Raw genomic sequence first — 23,299 nt, 5'->3', positions numbered from 1 at the left:
TACAAAGCTGGTATTTAAAAACTGTGCTTTTAAACCAGCCGTCACCATTTTCGTTCTGTTGTGAAGTCACAAATAAACTATAATAACAAGCATTTCCCAGTTTTAACCGTAAAACATATCTGATTATTTTGGGGATTGCAGTACATGTTATTGGAAACAGCTGACAGGAAGTAAACATGGACCTAAGTTGTTGCCCAACAACTCAATTGCCAGTAAAACACACCAAAACGGAGCGTTTGGTATATTGAGATTGACTATAAAAGAAAAAGAAAGAGTTTTTTTTTACATTTAGGATGTCAACGTGTTTTAACAGAAACATACAAGTATGAACCCGGAATTAAGCATGATATGGAACTTTTATGTGCATGCGACACCAAACAATTTAGCTTCTTTAGCCTGCTCAGTAGCTACCCCTTGCAAAGAGATGCAGATGTATTGATCTGTCCTGAGAGCATTCTTGGAGCCAACTATCATACTCTTGGTTTTTGAGATGATCAACTTCAGCCAACATTTCTCTCCGGTTGCACACCCTTCAGTTGCTTTCTCCATTAGCCTGCGGAAATTTACTAAGATCAGTTCAAGATATTAGATTATACATCTAAGGAAGTACCAGGTTTCACTGGGCCCTGACTTTTTCCTCCAAGTACTGAGAAGCTACAAACTGCATTTTCTGGAAAGCCAGCTGTGTATCTTCAGGGGAAATCCCAAGATGCCATACGGCCCGTACTGAATTTCCAAAATAAGGGTACATGAAAACTTGTACCCCCTGTCCCAGTGCTGCCTCCTCTCCTTCGCCAACATGAGCCATGCGGTCACAGAACTCAGATGGGCTGAAACTGGGCTCCTGTAGATGGAAACGCACAATGTTTGTTTCCACGGAAGCCATGTCTACAGCAAATAGAGGAGGGTCACAGTCGAGCAGAGCTGGTGAAGAAAAGAGGAAAAGTTACAAGCCGACAGTTCATTATTTCATTTTCACAATTATGAGCGGCTCACCTTGAGCAAAGGTTTTTGCATTACGGTGATCCTCCTCCAGTTTTTCAACCATCTCCAGTAAAGCTACTTTTCCAGCTGCTGCCAGTATACCAGCATGTCGCGTCCCACCACCCAGAGCTTTACGGTACCGCACTGCCCGGGATATGAAGTCTCGGGGTCCAGCCAGCATCGTCCCCACGGGGGCACCCAAACCCTGATACACAGCGTAATGTGAATTTGAGCATTTCTGTTTTATTCATCTACCAGCTCTTTGTTGGTTCACATCAATTTGTATGTTCTGGTCCATTCTGTGAGTGTGTTTGTGTTTTGCAGTCCCACCTTGGAGAGGCACAGCATGACGGTGTGTGTGTGCTGCAGTATGGTGGATGGAGGCACCCTCTGGGCCACAGCAGCATTCATCACTCTGGCTCCGTCCATGTGAACTGACAGACCGTATCTATCTGCCAAAGCACGGACCTTGGAGATGGAAACAAACCTGTGAGAGCTGCTGCATCTTGTATTCTGTTGTAGTAAGTAAGGCTATATAAGTACATTGTACAGTGTATAACAGATATCCACACACACACACCTCCTGCAGGAAGGTCAGAGGCAGCACACGCCCTCCCTGTATGTTGTGTGTGTTTTCCACACATATGAGGCGTGTGCAGGGATAATTGTGGCGAATCTTCGATTCCAGCTGGTCCAAGTCAAGTGATCCATCAGGGAGAGTGGTCACTGTGGTAGTGTAAACTCCTGCTAGCTGTGTCAACACACAACAATGAATGAATGTACATACTGTAGATGATGAGGAAAGAGGTGCAGAGGTCCTGACCACAGGTGTCTGTAGGGGTGGGGGAGCGGGGAATTGATGCAGTATAGTATCGCGATATTTTGCGCGGAGATAAGCCACGCCCCCTTTCCGACGCGAATGACGCGAACAGTTCAGTTTGTCAGGTGCAACATTTAAGACAGTGTTGGTCAGTTTGTCCTATTTTGCTGCGATAAAAATGATTGAAGTGAGATAAAGAGACTGAAAACTATCTTATTAGATCAAATATGTTGACAAAGTTTTCCTTTGGGGGCAATCTGCGGTTGAACAATGTACTAAATCGCAATATATCACAATACTCAATATATCGCAGTATCGTGATAATACCGTAGTATCGTTATAATATCTTATCGTGACTTAAGTATTGTGATAATATCGTATCGTGGGACCTCTGGTGATTCCCACCCCTAGGTGTCTGCAGCTGTGGGACACTCACCTGTGCACTCGATCCTTGCCCATGGATGTGTAAATAGGACAGGTCGCCCACAATCATCTCGTCTTCCCGCTCCCTGCAGTGCACCATCACTGCATAATGAAAAATTGCACATAATTGACAATTCTGAAGTCATAAACATGTATTCAGAGTCGGCCAATAACTGCATAGCTCACCTGCGATGAGATTGCCCATCGATCCAGAAGGAACGAATAGTGCAGCTTCCATCTGGAAAATATCAGCTGTAATTTCCTCCAACTCTGCAGGAATTAGCAAGACATTAATCAAATACTGATTTATGTTGCATTTTACAAGTAAAGATGGATGCATTTATATTTGACCATCACATAGAGAAGAATTATTCATTTTAGTTTTTAAGGAGGCCCATTTCTACAAGGGTGATAAAGCATGCATTGCACCCTCGATTTAATATCTGGCCCCCTCATTTATTACTCATATTTTAACTTATATAACTGTTACGCCCCCTGATTTAACTCCGCTGTCTTGTGTAATTATTGCAGATCTGTTGCACCTGGAGCAGCGGGAGACCACTTGAGAGACATCAGGAAATCAGTGGGCTGGCCATATAGAGACCAAGATCCAGTGCTCTCTCTCTCTCTTCCTCTCTGAGCGGCCGGACCGGAGTTTGGATGGTGCCTGAGTGCAGGCTATCATTTATGACATTTTGGGGAAGCTGTGTAGGGGTTCGCTCCCATTTTTGTTGTCACTTCTGTTTTCTCCCGTTTTGTGGCTAGCCAGGGAGGTCAGTATTGTTGTTCCACGATAGGCAAGAAATACTTTGTTTTCTATGGGTTTTTTGTTTGTTTTGGCCTTTGAGACCCTGAGGCCTATCGCTTCCATTTTAGTTCTTTTACCTTTTTGTTAGCTGTCAATAAATTATATTTATTGCCGCTTATCTCACCTGCCTTGTTGTTTCCTTTCCTGGTTCCACCTTTGCCAAAGCTATTTTCCTTTTGTGTGTTGTATTAGGCCTGTGTACCCCTAGGCACACTAGGCAGGCCGTAACATAAGTGGGGACTCGTCCGGGAAATAAATTGACTGTAATGAAATTTGCTCTATTCGCCGAACAGTAATTATATGACATTAGTCCTATCACATCATAATACTCCTACATTGTGGCAGATGTCATGTTTAGTTTTTGTTATTGTCTGGTTATTATGTATTGTTTTTTTGTCAGGTTGTAATATTTAGTTGGGTTTTCTCGAGGAACCGGATCTGCACCTGTATACTCGAAAGGCAAACAACTTCTGAAAAATAACGACACACTGTATTCATGGTTTCATCTCGGTTCGGGCTTTTGTATTTTTTTTTTTTACAGAGGTGCATGTAATAGAAGTCTTAAAATAATTGCTTAAACTAGCGTGTGTGTGGGTGTGTCGACGTGGTAAATGGATGATCTCGTTATAAATTAATTACACGGTGGTTCATTGATTACGTCATCAAAAGAGCTGAATAATTGTATGAATGCATTATTGTTTGAGCACATTTTGCTTCCATTTATGTACTTTTTGAGACTAATTCATTTTGGAAACCGTAGAACCATATGTTACCACTTTTTTTACTTCTCTACTTTTGTTCTACTTTAGTTATATTACTTGTATTATTTTATATAATTTTTTTCAGAATTATTTTGTGGAAAAAATGTTTATTTTACAATAAAATTACTTTTCAACCATATTTTGATCATAACTATGAACATCCAGCATGATCTAAGCAAGATTTCTCAAACATATCTTTTGGAGCGATCACGACATGTGCTACCTCCATGGTTCAGACCCTTACCAACATCCCACATACTAATAAAACACCTTTTGGAAAGGTTATGACCTAAATAATCGGAATATGCAAGAAAATCGAAGCCTATGGGGTGTTGGCACCTATTTTTAGTAAAAAAAAAACTGTGTCGTTCGGTTGAAAAATGGGAAAATCACTGTTTCTATGTGAAAGCCTTCTCTCACCGACAGCTGCCTGACCTTAACATTTGCATAAGCCTTCACCCTTGCGCTGTGACGTGGTTTTACAAAGGTGGGGCTACACAGGGCGCACAGCACAGGGAAATGTCCAGAGGAAGCGCTTTTTTTCAAACTTCTTGCCGTTTTGTGTTGTTTCAGGTACTTCTAGGTGTGTTTGTTAGTGAAATCCGACGTTGTAAGGGATACTTATGAAGGATCTTGTGAAACCGTTTTGGCCACTGCAGCATGTGACGTAGGGTCGTTGGAGATTACATAAATACTCAAATTTAACGGTTACTTTAATTATTTTCTACAACATATTTATCTTCTCACAAGGGTTGCGGTATTTTAAGCAATTTAAATGAAGTTAAACAACGCTGTGGTTCCGGAGATAATTAAGGAAACGTAAAAAAAAAAAAAGTTGAAATTTGTGTCTGATAATAGGCGCATGCGGCGAGGCTTAAAACAGGTTTAAATTCAAAGTGATCCGAGCTTCTCCTTGCATTATTGACATATCTGGGCCGGTTATACCTGCTCTAAGTACACGCTGTTCGCTCTGTAAGCACTTTTTTTATAGTTTGCACCGTTAGCTATGAGCCATCGGCTAGACCTGTTGACAGCCGTTGATTGAAATGTTGAAATTGAAGCATCAAGTAGAACAAGCCTCAGAACAACAAGAACCACTCATTTCAGATGCCTTAAAAAGTAATGTTAGTTTCTGTAATTCATAAATATGTTAGTTGCTTTGACTCTAACCGTGAACCTTCTCCTCTCTTTTCATTGGGTCATCTTCAAGCACGGCCTTCACCATGGCCTGCCTCATCGCCGGCGCGAGCTTGGCCATCACGTCGCTGCGGAGGTCCACCACCCGGGTGTGGGCGGCCAGGCCCGGCCCTTGGTTCCTGGGCTTCTTAAAGTTGTGATAACTCCGTAAAGACCTCCATTCCACAACAGCTGCTGCTGCTGCTGCGTCTCGTGACCTGAGCGGTTTGCTGGAGGCGACGGCGCCATGGTTCAAAACTTTAAACAAAACTGTGCTGGAAAAAATTTTCAAGGACATTATGTTGCCTTTTTTTTTTTAAATCGTGACCATAAACGGGTTACAAAAAGTTCCTCAACTCTCACCAAAATAAGTGTGACAGGTGAGGAACCTACCAGTCACACCTTCTCTCTCTGACACCTCCCCCTCCCCCCGTTCTCCATAAATATCTAGCAGCACCATTACACAGTGAAGAGCACAAACCCCTCCCATATTAAATTAAAGTATTTAAAAAAAATTCAAAAATAATATTTCTATATCAGAATCAGAACCATTTATTTCCATGTATGTTTTCACATATAAGGAATTTGTCATGGCTGGTGGTGCGTAACATTAAACAACAAGAATGCAAGAAATGGGAGCATGTTTACATTTACAATAGAATATACAATCAAAATAAAGTGCACAGAAAAACATAACAGTTCTCGTGGACTCGTCCCCACCAGAGGTGAGTCCAATGAGGGTGGTGTCATCTGCAAACTTCAGGAGCTTGGCGGACTGGTGACTGGAGGTGCAGCTGTTGGTGTTGTTAGTGTGTGTTAATTATTGGATGCCTGGTGTAGCGTCCGGAAGAACTTAGTCAAACAACTTCTCTCGTTCTCGGAATTTATTTTCCTTGATCACAAGTAAGGTAACAAGCGCTGCAATCGCGATAGCAGGGAGTCGTCCCGTCAACACGCAGGTTGACCGTCCAAAAACACCCCGAACAGCCGGAAGGTCGGCTCTTTAACACACGGGTCTCCATGTGTGGAAATTAGTCTCTGCATTTTACCCATCCTTAATAATTAAGGAGCAGTGTGCTGCTGTGAAGCACTGGGGGTTCAGTGTCTTGCTCATGGACACTTCTACATGCAAACTATGAGGAGAACAAGGATCAAACCGGCTACCTTGTGGTTTCAGGACGACCACTCTCCCCATGGACATGATAACTTTACGAAGTACAAAAGTACAAAGTGCCTGTACTTTCATGGAAGTGTTTACGTTACGCCGTTAACAGGTTACGCTTGTGCATGTGCGACTCACCGATTTATTTTTTGCTAAATGCCTACTACCGGCGTCAGGACTGTTCTATTGTCTTTCAAAGCGACAGTACAACTCGTTCAGCTCGTCTGCCAGGCGGAGGTCGTTCATGGAGTGGGAGGTTTTAGGCTTGTAGTTGGTGATCAGAGTACAGTCGTTTAGCATTCCTCACCGCCTTGCAAAGCCTGTATTTTGACTCTTTGAACAAAGCTTTGTCCCCACATATAATAAACTGAAGATTTACCAAACAAAAGTAAATGTAGCATAAAAATCCTCTACGCCAGGGTTATTCAATTAAAATTACACGTAGGTAGAGAGAGTTTCCTCAGGACATCACAATAATGTCTAACTTGATTTTGTCCCACATATTGAAGTAGCCTAGCAGTTCTATCAACGTCTGTACGTGGTCAACAACTGAAATAAATTTCATGGTCACTAGTAAAAATACCGTTTCTATCCAGTTGCTGCTCATTTCTCCAGGCCCGAGGAAAACATTATATTAATTAATGATTATTAGTTGTAATCGATAATCATTGACTTAAAGGAAAGTTAATGGATGACCCATCTGCCCATCAGCATGCACCGAGCAATGTACACCTCTAGGTGTCGCTGTTATCCCAACAAAGCTAATTATACTGCATTTGAACTCTGACCAATGTTAAAGAATTCTGTTGCGATGAAGTCTCTATTTCTGTTTCTAACTGTAATTTATGTCATTTCGAAACTGTAGCTTTTTTGCTAATAAAAACATAGACATAACAATGCTGCTACACATTAATATTGAGCTTGGTCATAATTCATCTATTGGGGCGCAAACTGCCAGAAGGTACCAGCATTGAGTTTTTAGTATTTCACAGTGAAACAGAAATGTGATTGTTGTTGCTGTCTGCATTCCTCCTGAAGCAAGTAAAAAAAATGCAGGAATGTATACTATATTTGATATGTTGTTTGTCATGTTTTTACTTAGTGAATTGGCTACAACTGCATTTCATTGAGCAACCCTGTATTGCATAATGACAATAAATTATCCTTGGATTTTCATGTCAGTATTTATTAGAAAGAAGCATTAGCATTGAAATGTGCAAACTGTAGAAATGGAGAAATATACAAAGCTGGTATTTAAAAACTGTGCTTTTAAACCAGCTGTCACCATTTTTGTTGTGAAGTCACAAATAAACTATAATAACAACCATTTCCCAGTTTTAACCGTAAAACATATCTGTTTATTTTGGGGATTGCAGTGCATGTGATTGGAAACAGCTGACAGGAAGTAAACATGGACCTAAGTTGTTACCCAACAACTCAATTGCCAGGAAAACACACCAAAACGGAGCGTTTGGTGTCAACGTGTTTTAACAGAAAAATACAAGTATGAACCCGGAATTAAGCATGATATGGAACTTTTAAGTGCATGCGACACCAAACAATTTAGCTTCTTTAGCCTGCTCAGTAGCTACCCCTTGCAAAGAGATGCACATGTATTGATCTGTCCTGAGAGCATTCTTGGAGCCAACTATCATACTCTTGGTTTTTGGAGATGATCAACTTCAGCCAACATTTCTCTCCGGTTGCTTTCTCCATTAGCCTGCGTAAATTTACTAAGATCAGTTTAAGATATTAGATTATACATCTAAGGAAGTACCAGGTTTCACTGGGCCCTGACTTTTTCCTCCAAGTACTGAGAAGCTACAAACTGCATTTTCTGGAAAGCCAGCTGTGTATCTTCAGGGGAAATCCCAAGATGCCATACGGCCCGTACTGAATTTCCAAAATAAGGGTACATGAAAACTTGTACCCCCTGTCCCAGTGCTGCCTCCTCTCCCTCGCCAACATGAGCCATGCGGTCACAGAACTCAGATGGGCTGAAACTGGGCTCCTGTAGATGGAAACGCACAATGTTTGTTTCCACGGAAGCCATGTCTACAGCAAATAGAGGAGGGTCACAGTCGAGCAGAGCTGGTGAAGAAAAGAGGAAAAGTTACAAGCCGAGAGTTCATTATTTCATTTTCACAATTATGAGCGGCTCACCTTGAGCAAAGGTTTTTGCATTACGGTGATCCTCCTCCAGTCTTTCAACCATCTCCAGTAAAGCTACTTTTCCAGCTGCTACCAGTATACCAGTCTTCCAGATCAGTCCACCCAGAGCTTTACGGCACAGCATCGCCTTGGATATGAAGTCTCGGGGTCCAGCCAGCATGGTCCCCACGGGGGCACCCAAACCCTGATACACAGAGTAATGTGAATATGAATTTGAGCATTTCTGTTTTGTTTGTTCAGGTCCATTCTGTGTGTGTTTGTGTTTTGCAGTCCCACCTTGGAGAGGCACACACTGACGGTGTGCGTGTGCTGCAGTATGGTGGATGGAGGCACCCTCTGGGCCACAGCAGCATTCATCACTCTGGCTCCGTCCATGTGAACTGACAGACCGTATCTATCTGCCAAAGCACGGACCTTGGAGATGGAAACAAACCTGTGAGAGCTGCTGCATCTTGTATTCTGTTGTAGAAAGTAAGGCTATATAAGTACATTGTACAGTGTATAACAGATATCCACACACACACACACACACACACACACACACACACACACACACACACACACACACACACACACACACACACACACACACACACACACCTCCTGCAGGAAGGTCAGAGGCAGCACACGCCCTCCCTGTATGTTGTGTGTGTTTTCCACACATATGAGGCGTGTGCGGGGATAGTTGGTCGGGGTAATCGTGGCGGATTTTGGATTCCAGCTGCTCCAAGTCAAATGTTCCATCAGGAAGAGTGGTCACCGTGGTAGTGTAAACCCCTGCTAGCTGAGTCAACACACATATACACAATGAATGTATATAGATAATAAATAAGGAAAGAGGTGCAGAGGGCCTGACCCCATGTGTCTGCAGCTGTGGGACACTCACCTGTGAACTCGATCCTTGCCCAAAGATCTGTAAATGGGACAGGTCGCCCACAATCATCTCGTCACCCCGCTCCCTGCAGTGCACCATCACTGTATAATGAAATATTGCACATAATTGACTATTCTGAAGTCATAAAAGTGTATTCAGAATCTGTCAATCACTGCACAGCTCACCTGCGATGAGATTGCCCATTGATCCAGAAGGAACGAATAGTGCAGCTTCCATCTGAAAAATATCAGCTGTAATTTCCTCCAACTCTGCAGGAATTAGCAAGACATTAGTCAAATACTGTTCGATTTGTGTTGCATTTCACAAGTAAATATGCATGCATTTGATCATCATAGAGTATAATGTATTGATATCAAATGATTTGTGTGTGTGTGTGTGTGTGTGTGTGTGTGTGTGTGTGTGTGTGTGTGTGTGTGTGTGTGTGTGTGTGTGTGTGTGTGTGCGCCGGTGAAATGGATCTTGTCCTTGTTATAAATTCTTCATACAGTGCCTAATTGATTACGTCATGTCATCAAAGCAGCTGAATTATTGTATGAAACACATTATGCTTGCATTTATGTACTTTTTGAGACAAATGAACATTAAATTCAAAGTGATGGGTGAAAACATAACATTTCAGAAAACACAACGACATTTTCACAAAAAGGTCTGTGCAGAAAAAAAGAAGAAATTTGCGATGAAAACAACTATACGTTCGCTTGGATAACCCTCTTCACTGCTTTGTACTAGTTTTATAATTGCACTCGTTCTAGTTGCAGACTAAAAAAACATTGATGTTAAGAAAAACAAAATATTTCCTGGACGCTGACGTAACAGTATCAATATAAGGATGTGGTGATTTATGTCATTGTACTGCTTGTTGTACAGAATAACACATCACATGTGAGAGTTGCTGGGTCAAATAAACATCAACTGCACTCAGATATCTATCTCCATCTAATTAAGGTTGTAAACTGGTGGTATAGTAATTTCAGGTGCCTTAAAACCGAATGGGTTTTAACATTGACTTTTAACATTAATGAACTTTTCCTTCACAGAACAAGACTCACATGTCCCAGGAACATGTGGACCAAATAACAAGTTCATAGCTCCTTTATTTATATTTTTTAATCTATTTTTATTGACGATTCCCAAATTTTTCACAGGATTTTGAGCCTTTTTTCAGGGTCTCCCTGTGGTACCTGTTTATCGTTTTATGCAAAGTTCTATAGGGTAAAATAAAAGAGTACTTCAACTTGCTTTGTATTGTTGTTTTTGAATATATTTCGATGATAAGTATATTTTATCAGGTGCATTATATTGGGTGAAATTCACCCGACGTTAGTGATAGTGTGACTATTTTTAACGTTAGTGTTCTAGGGTTAAAAAGTAGTGTTAGTTTCTGTAATTCATAAATATGTTAGTTGCTTTGACTCCAGCCGTGAACCGTCTCCTCTCTTTTCATTGGGTCATCTTCAACCACGGCCTTCACCATGGCCTGCCTCATCGAGAATAGATCAAATATATTATAAACTGAAGATTTACCAAACAAAAGTAAATGTAACATAAAAATCCTCTACGCCAGGGTTATTCAATTAAAATTACACTTAGGTCCAGATAGAGAGTTTCCTCAGGACATCACAATAATGTCTAACTTGATTTTGTCCCACATATTGAAGTAGCCTAGCAGTTCTATCAACATCTGTATGTGGTCAACAACTGAAATAAAGCAAGTTTAATTAAATAATATATCAACAATATTTAGACAGTTTTCGAAATAAACTGAGCGAGAGAAGGTTTGGCTGGAATCTTCCTCAGCCGTGACACTGTTTCTGATGAGAGTTGTGGAACTTTGTGCAACCTGTTTATGGTCACTAGTAAAAATACCGTTGCTATACAGTTGCTGCTCATTTCTCCACCCTGCTTTACATCTAAATCCCGCTGACCTTCATCCTGTTTGTAAGTCTTCACCACCATCAAAACCTTACCGGTTGCAAGAGGAATATCATGTCCTGGAAAATATTTTCCATCAGAGTTTTGAACCATGGTGCCGTCGCCTCGAGCAAGCCGCTCAGGGCACGAGACGCAGCAGCAGCAGCAGCCGTGGTGAGATGAAGCTCTGTACGGAGCTATCACAACACCAAACAAACCAGGTACCAAGGACCTAGCTGACACTTATGGGTGGTGGACCTCAATTTTAACATGTACCAGCATGTGTTTTTAGTATTTCACAATGAAACAGAAATGTGATTGTTGTTGCTGTCTGCATTCCTCCTGAAGTAAGTACAACAAATGAAAAGGAATGTATACTATTTGTTATGTTGTGTGTAATGCTTCTACTAAGCAAATTGGCTACATTACATTTCAATTAGCTGACGCTTTTATCCAAAGCGACCGTGGACAGGCTAACAAACCCTCAGATGTCAGTAACTGCTATGCTCCAATACACCTGGGCATGCAATCAATTTGCCTCCTTTTTTGCTGACAAAATTCAGAAAATTAGACAAGCAGTTGGTGGCTCCACACCAACCACAGGATATGTGTTATCCCCATCTTTAAATAACAAGCCTAAGACATTATACAACAACTGAACACATCCTCCTGCTGCTTGGATATTCTACCAACACACTTTTTCAAAGATATTTCACACTGCATGACCGCTGATCTTTTACAAATTGTAAACACATCCTCTCTCAGGTGTCTTCCCACAAGCCCTAAAAACTGCAGTTATTAAACCACTTCTAAAGAAGGCTAGTTTAGACCCCGAAATAATGAAGAACTATAGGCCAATATCAAACCTCCCATTTTTAAGTAAAATAATGGAAAAAGTGGTTTTTCAACAGCTGAACAACTTCCTGGCTGAAAATAACTGTTTTGATGTCTTCCAGTCCGGCTTTCGTCAGCACCACAGTACTGAAACTGCTCTTGTTAAGGTTTTCAACGACATCCATAACAGTGGCATAACCAGTGGCGGCTGGTGATTTTTTTTTTTTTGGGGGGGGGGGGGGGGGGTGGGCGCGGTTTAAATAGCACTCCACAATGAGAAGAAAAGAAAGGTTTTGAGTAGAATATTCTAAAAAACAAAGCTTTATTTCAAGACAACACAGTACTCAACACTGTCCAATAACAACTATCAACAAACTGTAACTTTGGGCATGAGAGGTTCAGAGCAGAATGGTTTAAGAAACATTGGGTTGGGTTTCACAGGTTTACAGAATAAAAGCGGTGCCCACACCCTCACATGAAAGAGGTTTAGAGCAGAATCGATTCAGAAAGAGAGACATCACATTTTACATTGGGTGTTTGACAGAGTAGGCCCCACTACTTGTAAAGACATTTAAACTGGGGGCCCTGCAGAAAGGTGGCACTGGTGAGGTGGTCTTTGAAGGCAAAGCGTTCCCTAGTGTGTCCAAGTATGGTGTCACAAACCTACAGATAAATACATAGAGAGAGACGGACAGATAAGATGTGGGGAAATATCTACTACAAACAGGCTTCCTACTACAGACAAAAGCCAACAATCAGAGTTGACAAAAAACTATGTTTTGTGTGTCTTGATGGCTCATCAACAGACACAAGGCCAGGAGCCACCTTGATGCTCTAGCCTGGAGCTAACTCACACACACTCAAAACACAGGCATCTGCTGATTTTGACCCTCACCTCTGCAGCAATCCTTCCAAGCTCATCTGCCCGGCGCTTCCTCGCTGCTCAGAGCCACTGAGCTCCACACTTAGCATCCAGCTAACCAGCTCCGGTTAGCATATAGCCTTGAGGAGAAGCTCCCGCGGTCAGTGCTTTGCTGCTGAATTTTTAAATCCGGACGTTCGGGTCCCAACTCTTTCAGCCTCTTCTTGTCAACATCTGATCGTCGGTTGAAAGGTGTTTCGCGTAGAGATACCACAGAGTTTTCAGTCGCCATACTGACATAATCAAAGCCTCTGCTAGTGTTGCTCGCGTAGCTACGTGGGAGCTGTATTGGCTGTGAGGGAATGATAAAGGTCTCTGATTCGACGAATAGTCCAACCACGTTGCAATAAGAAACGATGTCATTGGCTAGGGCGCAGTTTAGTGCGCCCGAAGACTCTCGTTTCATCCGCCAATGAGAAGCTGTCCTCGCCGTAACGCCCTTGAAATGCTTGCTGGCTTCCATAGACTTCCATTGGTCCGGCGCCCCGAGAGGGGCGGGGCTTTCCTCAGTGACGATGAACGGCGATATATTATATTTGGTCACATTTAACTGGTTTTAAGTGGTTGCTGACAGGGGCTTACGGTCTCCCACATACATTTAGCGCGTCAACACGGTCTATTTCGTATTTAAATTATTTGGTATAGAATGTTTTTTGACAGTATATATTACTTTTTTTTTCTTCTTTTTTTTTATCGCAAAATTTTAAGAGGGGCGGCGCCCTAGCGCCCTCTATTGACGCACCGCCACTGGGCATAACAGTCTTATTATTACTGGTTCTCAGTGCTGCATTCTGGGACGGGTCTACTTTCTGTTCCAAGACTCAGAATTAAACATGGAGAAACACCTTTTGCTTGCATTTATGTACTTTTTGAGACAAACGCAGGGCTCTCAAGTGTCACGCATTGAGCGTGACTGTCACGCATTTCGGTCTTAAGTCACGCCCTCCCGCCACACATCGTATTTCTCACGCTGAAAAAAAAAAACTCTAGGCTATTTAATGTGCCGCAGCGCGCAAACATGACCTGGTCGCGCTGCCCTCACCATGGAGGAATCAAGCACGTCTCCCCCGAATCCCCTGCCAATCAATAAAAAGAGATGGGCGACACGAATAGCCAATCAGAAAAACGTATCTGTTGTATCTGGGGGAAATGTAATCCCGGCAGTGCCTTCGCCCCCCCGGCCACGCCTACGCCCGGGGGGAGAGAGAGAGAGAGATGTCACACTTACCTGTCTTAAAAACTTGAGAGCCCTGCAAACGTATACAGAAAATGCAATGACATTGTTACAAAAAGATCTTGCTGCAACACCTGCCATTTGCGGTGAAAACTCGGGAACGCAACTGTGTCCGTTTGAATAACCCTTGTGGTTTACAAGTGAGATGTTTAGGTCATTGAACTAGTTTGACAGGATAAGAGGAAGAGCACTGCTGTCGGACAAGTCCAAGTAAGCTCGTCCTGTCAAAAGAAGGATTGGGATAACGAGGATAATAGCGCCATCTGGCAAAGAAATAGCATGTTTCGACAAGGTATGTTGTTAATTGCAGGTGCCTTTAAAGGCAATTAGTTTCTGTAATTCATAAATATGTTAGTTGCTTTGACTCTAACCGTGAACCGTCTCCTCTCCTTTCATTAGGTCATCTTCAAGCACGGCCTTCACCATGGCCTGCCTCATCGCCGGCCCGGGCTGGGCCATCACGTCGCTGCGGAGGTCCACCACCCGGATGTGAGGGGCCAGGCCCGGTCCTTGGTTCCTGGGCTTCTTGATGTTGTGATAACTCCGCACAGACCTCCATTCCACTGCTGCTGCTGCTGCTGCACCTCGTGACCTGAGCGGTTTGCTGGAGGCTACGACACCATGGTTCAAAACTTTAAACAAATCTCTGCTGGAAAATATTTTCCAGGACATGATGTTCCCCTTTTCTTTTTTTACTAGGGACCAGTGGCGGTGCGTCAATAGAGGGTGCTAGGGAGCCGCCCCTCTTAAAGTTTTGCAAGAAGAAAAAAAAGAGTAATATATACTGTCAAAAAACATTCTATACCAAATAATTTAAATACGAAATAGACCGTGTTGACGCGCTAAATGTGTGTGGGAGACCGTAAGCCCCTGTCAACAACCACTGAAAACCAGTTCAATGTGACCAAATATAATAGGCTCGTTCGTTAGAGCTGCGCCTCGCCTGGAGTCCAGAGAGAGCAGCGGCCGCAGCAGGAGGCGTTGACACAAAACTGAGGTCAAGTCGGACAGTTTTCAGCTGCCTTCAAAGTAAACACAGAAAGTCACAGAAAAATGACTTCCTGTTAGTTCCGAACTTTTGTCTACTTGTAGTTTATAGATCACGTTTGGATTTATTCATATATGTTTGTAAATATATATATATATATATATATATATATATATATATATATATATATATATATATATATATATATATATATTCATGTAGAAATGTGTGTGTAGCTGCATCCTTTGGTCTTTTTTATGTCTGCCTGTGAAATACATTACTAGTAGTTTGATGTGTGTTGTATAAATACGATTTTGTATTAACAACCACAGAATAAATGTGTTTAGATCAAACATGAGACTAATAGTCAATAATAAGAGTTGGGACCCGAACGTCCGGATTTAAAAATTCAGCAGCAAAGCACTGACCGCGGGAGCTTCTCCTCAAGGCTATATGCTAACCGGAGCTGGTTAGCTGGATGCTAAGTGTGGAGCTCAGTGGCTCTGAGCAGCGAGGAAGCGCCGGGCAGATGAGCTTGGAAGGATTGCTGCAGAGGTGAGGGTCAAAATCAGCAGATGCCTGTGTTTTGAGTGTGTGTGTGTTAGCTCCAGGCTAGCGCATCAAGGTGGCTCCTGGCCTTGTGTCTGTTGATGAGCCATCAAGACACACAAAACATAGTTTTTTGTCAACTCTGATTGTTGGCTTTTGTCTGTAGTATGAAGCCTGTTTGTAGTAGATATTTCCCCACATCTTATCTGTCCGTCTCTCTCTATGTATTTATCTGTAGGTTGGTGACACCATACTTGGACACACCAGGAAACGCTTTGCCTTCAAAGACCACCTCACCAGTGCCACCTTACTGCAGGGCCCCCAGTTTAAATGTCTTTACAAGTAGTGGGGCCTACTCTGTCAAACACCCAATGTAAAATGTGATGTCTCTCTTTCTGAATCTATTCTGCTCTAAACCTCTTTCATGTGAGGGTGTGGGCACCGCTTTTATTCTGTAAACCTGTGAAACCCAACCCAATGTTTCTTAGACCATTGTGCTCTGAACCTCTCATGCCCAAAGTTACAGTTTGTTGATAGTTGTTATTGGACAGTGTTGAGTACTGTGTTGTCTTGAAATAAAGATTTGTTTTTTAGAATATTCTACTCAAAACTTTTCTTTTCTTCTCATTGTGGATTGCTATTTAAACTGCCCCCCCCCCCCCCCAAAAAAAAAAAAAAAATCACCAGCCGCCACTGCTAGGGACCATAGACAGGTTCCAGAAAGTTCCTCACCAAAATCAGTGTCATAGGTGAGGAAGATTCCAGCCAAACCTGCTCTCTAGCAGTACACAAACCCCTCCCACGATAAATTTAAGTATTTATATATATACAAAACACACATTAATATGACCTGATCCAGCTGGGTCATCCAGGAAAGGCTTTATCTGAAATTGAACGCTATCACTCAACAGCCCTGGGCCCCTGGGCTCCTCTGGTTCATTATCCTTTGCAGCAAACAGCAGCCTGTCTTTGAGTTCTATCGCCCTAAGATATGCGTATGAGTCTCTGGTACAGGTCCGATGTGTCTTCCTCCTCATAGTGCCCCTTTGGCTTTGAGGTGAAATGGCGATTCCTGCTGGCCGTTTTCGATATTACATGCATTACAGTATATCATTAGTTACTCATTAACAACAGTAGAGTAGACAACAGTGTTCAGCCTAGATTTAGACGAATTGACATGATTACAGCAAATTAATTATAGGTCTATCTCACACAAGCGAAATGTGTTTTATACAATAATAAATTCAGCTGATTTGCTTTGCAATGAGCAACCGTGTAAAGAATTTATAACAGGACAAGATCTTCCATCTCTCTCTCTCTCACACACAAGCTATAATAGTGATTAGTGATCAGATTAGCAAGCTTTATTTTAGGCAATTATTTCACGACTTTTATTACATACACCTCTGTAAAAAAGTACAGAAGCTCGGACCTGAGATGAAAGCCATGAATACAGTGTGTCGTTCTTTTTCAGCAACAGTTTGCTTTTGGGTGGTAAATACCACCTACTGACAAAAACAAGCATAACCAGACAATACTAAAAACTAAACATGATGTCTGCCACAATGTAGGGCTATTGTGATGTGATGGACATAGGACTCATGTTATTTAATTACTGTTTTGCAAATAGTGCAAGTTTCACTACAGTTCATATATTTGAATATATATTAGTAATACATGAGTGTGCCAAATATTAAACCATAACAAATATTAAATGCATACTTTATCACCCTTGTAGAAAGCTGTGGTCTGCCTCTGCCACCAGATTCATCCCACATTCACAAACATATTACCGGCAATTTTCAAGCCGTATCTCATAACTACTGTAGCATGTATGGATTGTATAAATCACTACATCCCAGCCACCTACAAAAGATGGATGAGTATACTTACTATGACCTCATTATCTAGTAAAATGAAGATGGAATCATATGCTATGGCTTTGTCAGATTCTTAAAAGCAAAGTTTAACTCTACACTGCAAATTAAGAACTTTAGCCAAATAATTCAACTGTTAACTCATGGCCACTGTTCTCCAAAAGCACTGCAAACTTAGCATTTCATCTTTTTTATGTCACAAAACAATAGTACAGAACAGCAATATCATTACCAGACAACATGACACCACTAAGGTTCACATCAACAATGACTCTATAGACTCAGAACAAATATCTCATTGCAAAAGCTTCTGTCTTCTGTCTGTTCCTCAGCTTCTGGCTGCCCCTGGGCGGCTTCACAGCTGGTTAAGCGCTCTGCTTAACGCTCTTGTCCAATCAGATTTCACCTCTGTTTCTCTGTATGGTAGAAAAGCTGGTTAAACTACATGGTGACGGCCAGCTAGACAGGGTTGTGTACGAGTGATTCTTCACAGGGACAAGGACCTCAGCAGCAGCATCTTGAATCTGCACACTCCGGTACAGTAGGTGGCGGTATGCACCTAGTCAATGGGTGCACTGCGCCCAGCTGCGCAGGTAGAAGATCCACGGCCGGCACTGGTTGGACCCCAATGATATGAACCATGACATCTCCTCTGTTCACCCTCCTTGAGTGCACCTAAAGAGCACACGTCATCAACTTTGTCTCTGTCTTCTGTGACTTGGTGTACTTTCACAGCTTCGTTGAGAAGAATCTTTCTTTTCTCATCAGCGTTGAATACTGAAGTTACTAATTTCCCTCAGACACACCGATCACCCTCTGGCCCTCTGAATGTTCTGCTTTTCCCTCAAAATATTTTCGATCACATTCCTCTACTTCTCGACAATTATCTACAAACTGTGTCCTGCATTAATCCCCGGAGCAGTGAGGCATGCACATGCGTAAATGGGTCTCTGTGCATCTGTGTGTGTCCGTCTGTGTATGATGTGTTTACACCGTGTTGTGGCCATGAATGCTCTGAGATAACTGTGACACCCTCAGATTCTTCAGGGGTCGTAAACCTGCTTTTGGCTTGACCTTTATCCCCGCGCTGAGCTGTAAAGCTGAGTCCATCGAGCTGTCAGCCATCATCCATTTATCTTATTGCAGAGAAGGAAAAAGCAGGTGAAAGCATGCCCACAAAATCCGCATCTCGCTACGCACACGTAGACAAACGCTTTAAATAATGGGGCCGCGGGCTGGGGCCCAAACTGAACTGGTTATATCCAGCCCTTAACTCTATTTTTATCGGCAATACAACCCCGGCTCCCTTGTGTCTCCGGGACTTGGTCAATATTTGGAGGCAACGGCTTGTGGTTATTTATCTACCGTGGACTGAGATTAGGCAACGAGGGGGTTGCACTCATTACAAAACTCCTCTGACACTAGCTTTTTTCTTTCTGACCCACAAGTACATCCACAATGTACGACTACATTCACATCTCCCTCCCCTTCACACACATTTCCCACTCGTGCATCCTCGTGCTGTCTTGTCTGATGTTAATCACTCGATAAAGGTCCCAGTGTGTGTTATCAGGACCGCACCACACTGTAGTTAAAGTTGATATTGCCAGTAACAGAGCCAGGTTTTATGAGCCATAACAAGTCGTCATTAAAAGTCATTAGCAAACATCAGCGTCGTAAAAAAGGCCACAGTCGGTCTCGAGAGCCCCACAAGAGCCGCGAACGGAGAAAGATAAAGATGTGAGCAACACAGAGCGGCGATGGGGAGCCGCGATGAGAGTGGGAGACGGCCCGAGGAGGAGGAGGCTTTTTTCCGGGATACCGGTTTGCTCCTGTAACCTCACACTTTTGTTTGTGTGTTTTGTTTCTCTCAGATGCCTTCCAGCATTCCTTGCCTCTGTGTGGAGAGGGGAGAGTGGTGTTTTGGAGAAAATATTGAATTAGAGAAGAAGAAAAAAAAGAGGCAGAGAGGGAGAAATGAAGGAGAGGGAGAAATATTGACTCCTTCTGGGAAGGAGCGAGACGGCAACGCCTTTCCAATAACCATAAACCCACTGGGCTGAAAATAGACGGGCCGAATGAATAAACGAATGTGTTCATCCCACACGAGCTCTTCTCTTTCACAGAAGGAGGGGAATGGAGGTGACCCCCCTTCTCGCTCTCTCTCCCTCTCTCTCCTCTTTCACTAAGGCCATCATTTCTTCACCATGACGAAAGCTATTAACCGGAACAAAACAGGTGTTTATGGGAAGCCTTCCCTCAAATGAGGTTTCTTATACACACACTAAAGACGCACACACAAACACACTCTTCCTTCTGCAGTCTAAAGGTGTCGACATCAGTGCCTGTGAAACAAGAGTTACATCTGTTTCACATTTCAATCCCCCCCCTTCATATATCATGGACCATGTGGACAAGCTTTAGTTCTCACACATACACACACACACACACACGGCCATTTTACGGCCATCAGTATGTGAATGACTAAACATTACACACCTATTATGTGATTGTTGACCATCTCATCGGCTGCAAATCAAGTCCATTATCCCATTATCACAAATCATAAGATTGCGTCAAGGGGCTATCTATCTATATATATATATATATATCTATCCCCTCTATGCATTTATTTACACTGTCTACTACAAAATTATGTTCCCATACAATTAAACTGCACTGTCAATTACGTTCTTTTGGCCCAAATGGTCGCAGTTATAAAGGCTTCAAACATGCGGTTAAGGAACAAAACAAAACAAAAGGTGCTACAAAACTGGCAACATCATGGTTTGGATTAAAATGACTGTGAATTTGAAACAAAATAATACAAAAATGCAACACAATTCATCCACATTGGACATGTGCAGCAGTGTCCTGGGTCAAAGCATTGTGTATTTTCCCATCATTTGCGATATGTCAAAAGCGAACATAATCCAAAACAAAATATGTTTCCCTCGAAGCGAAATTCACAATTTAGTTTCGTTGTTCGGGAACGTAAATTTCACGAGACATGACTGCCCCGATGGCGTTATATTTGATTAATAAAAGCAACATAAAAGCAGTAACAAGATCAGCTTTTTCTAATTGTATTACTAATGTAACCAAACTCAGGAACTTCTTGTCAAGAGCTCATTCACGCTTGTATTGCTGCCAGGGTTTGATGGGTTTGTCAGTCAAGTTCTCCCACAACAATCAGGCAAGCCCATTTCTTCATGGACCTCACTTTGTACAATGTGGTCAGTGTCCTGGTGAAACAGGAAAGTGCCTTCCCCCAAACTGTTGCAGCAAAGATGGAAGCAGACTCTAAAGTATCATTGTATACTGAAGCTTTAAGATTTCCCGTCATTGGACCTCAAGGGGTTTGAGATATTTTTCTGTCTCTAACCCCCGATTGATGCATGACATCTGAAAAATTACGGACAGTTTTCATTGCAACCACTTTCTTCCAAATGAATAGTTCCAATGAAAAACGGATGGATTTTATAGTTATTGCCATTTTAAAAGGCTTTGAGTGCTCAAAATTAATTTAAATCACTTCCATTGTAGCCTGACATTCAGAACCTCTGCGCATTATCATCTACCCCTTTTGTTTTTATGTAATTTGGGTGAACTGTCCCTTTAAGCGACGTGGTGGAGATAGTTATTGTATGACAGTATGAGGCAGGGTTAACTAGACCATCAAGATTACCCGCTGTAGTAATCAACTGCAACCACAATCGCCTGTGTGCACTCATTCATCTCATCCTTCATTCAGCCACTTACTGACTTCTCCCCTCACTCATTTATTGTTTTGTTCATTCAGCTGTAATTATAGACACCCGCCTGTTCAATTTCACTTCCGAGAACATTGGCATCTCTCTTTTTTTCTGTTACCTCCTATCTCCTCCCATTATTTACCAGACCTTCAGTTCACCCCTTGCAGCAATCCTGTCACCCTGCTGACCCTTTTTTTCACTCCCCTTCTTCATCCTCCGTTCCCAAATTGCCCCCCTCCTCTCCCTCCCTCTCTCTCCCTCTCTCTCTCTCACTCTCTCCCTGGGAAGTCATGTGACTTCCCTGAAGCTGAGCCCTATAAACCAGCAGTACTTGGGGGGCTCAGTGTCTATGCGGCTCCCTGATTGGCTCTTGCATTCACTGCTTGGCGGACACACACACACACACACACACACACACACCACACACACACACACACACACACACATATTTGTTTTTGCTGCCCTGTGAGGACGCCGGACTAGGAGGTTATACGTGGGGACACCACTTTCTAAATGGAATAACAGCACACTTTGGATCACATACATTTTTGGGTGACCTGGGAACCAAAATATGGAATGGCTTAAATTTAGAAAACAAATAATTTTGTCAGGCTTTTCTATCCCAGCGGGGATGCTCCAATTGAGTCATAACATGAATCACCACCAGGTGGCGCTGTTAAACATTTGTCTTACACTTACAAGCCTATTTAAGGTATGCAATGGAGGATACTGAACTTGGCTACCACAATACTTCAAATGTAATCCATTATTTCAACACTTACTGTTTTAGATGTAAACGCCTCAGAACAAACTGATGTTTCTGATACAACTGCTAACCCATAGTGCTCAAATGTAAAAGCTTACCTTTGTTTCAAACACACGTTTTTTTTCCAGACGGACGTACAGACCGACGTATAGACAGACATCCAGACGTCTAAACTTCCAGACGTCCAGACAGACGTACAAACAAACAATTTCCTTTGTGGGATATCTATGAATTACAGCAAACTCAATTTTCCTCGGTGAAGCCATTGATGCTAAATGAGACCAGCCTGAAAGAACAGTGTGTCGCATTTAAAGGAATCTGTCGGCGGAAATTGAATATAATAATATTCAGTATGTTTTCTTTAGTATGTAGTCATTTAAAAATAAGAACAGTTTTGTTTCTGTTATCTTAGAATGAGCCGTTTATATCTACATACAGAGCGGGTCCTCTTCATGAAATTGGCCTCCATGTTTCTGCAGTACAGAACAAACAAACTAAACAACGACTCTGGAGAGGGACATTCATGGTTTCACGTTTTTGTGTCGGCCACTGGGTCCCCAAATCCTACACACTGCACCTTTAAGTATGCACACACACACACACACACACACACACACACACACACACACACACACACACACACACACACACACACACACACACACATACACACACAATTGAGCCTGTGAAGGGCCATTTGTTGGGAGATTCGTGCAGGGGGAGGTCAATGGCTGAAAGGACTCGGTGCATTGAGGCTGGTTTAATCCAATCGGATCCTTGTTGAGACGAAACAGAGCAGCCTGCCAGTTATTGGCAGTAAGCTGTTTATATTCAAAATGTCCAGTTTGGATTGAAGGTCTCTGTCAGGTTTAATGTGCAGCAAAAACCTTTTAAAATGGAGTGTACAATTTGAAACAAAACCCAGGAAGCTTTTTTTATTTTTATGAGACTTTTTAGATTCCAGGATTTTATCTGACTCTGACCTTCCAGCTAGTGCTGCATGTGTAGCTTCAGGCAGGGAACGAGTCAGTTAATGATTTTATCAAATGTGGAAGCTACAATGAAGTATTGATAAAGAAACACCAAGGAAGTGGAGCCTCTTTAAAGTTAATCTCCTCTTTATTATGTAGCTGACACCCTCCCACACTTTTCATACTGCTGTTAATTTATACACATGGCAGTATTGTTGACTTAGTCTCTGTGTGTGTGTGTGTGTGTGTGTGTGTGTGTGTGTGTGTGTGTGTGTGTGTGTGTGTGTGTGT

At 42.4% G+C, this 23,299-nt stretch overlaps 1 protein-coding gene and 1 pseudogene across 2 annotated transcripts; both read right to left on the bottom strand.

Annotated features, from left to right (window-relative positions):
- Positions 1–317: 317 nt before the first annotated feature.
- LOC306753437 (uncharacterized protein) lies at positions 318–6,434 on the bottom strand (the record flags this gene model as incomplete). Its single annotated transcript, XM_079237303.1, has 8 exons — positions 318–924; positions 997–1,189; positions 1,315–1,452; positions 1,565–1,735; positions 2,241–2,329; positions 2,414–2,497; positions 4,967–5,202; positions 6,343–6,434. The coding sequence occupies 8 exons, from the start codon at positions 6,432–6,434 to the stop codon at positions 617–619; spliced, it is 1,311 nt and encodes a 436-aa protein (XP_079093429.1). The 3' UTR covers positions 318–616.
- A 1,483-nt stretch (positions 6,435–7,917) lies between these two features.
- LOC306753436 lies at positions 7,918–14,774 on the bottom strand (annotated as a pseudogene). Its single transcript, XR_013771259.1, has 7 exons — positions 14,481–14,774; positions 9,366–9,480; positions 9,193–9,281; positions 8,907–9,090; positions 8,583–8,720; positions 8,298–8,490; positions 7,918–8,225 (listed from the first exon to the last, which is right to left on the bottom strand). The product of XR_013771259.1 is annotated as an uncharacterized misc_RNA (transcript).
- Positions 14,775–23,299: the final 8,525 nt, after the last annotated feature.

Source organism: Taurulus bubalis (assembly GCF_910589615.1).
Source record: "Taurulus bubalis genome assembly, chromosome: 2".
NCBI lineage: Eukaryota > Metazoa > Chordata > Actinopteri > Perciformes > Cottidae > Taurulus > Taurulus bubalis.
This window is presented reverse-complemented; position numbering and strand designations above follow the sequence as displayed.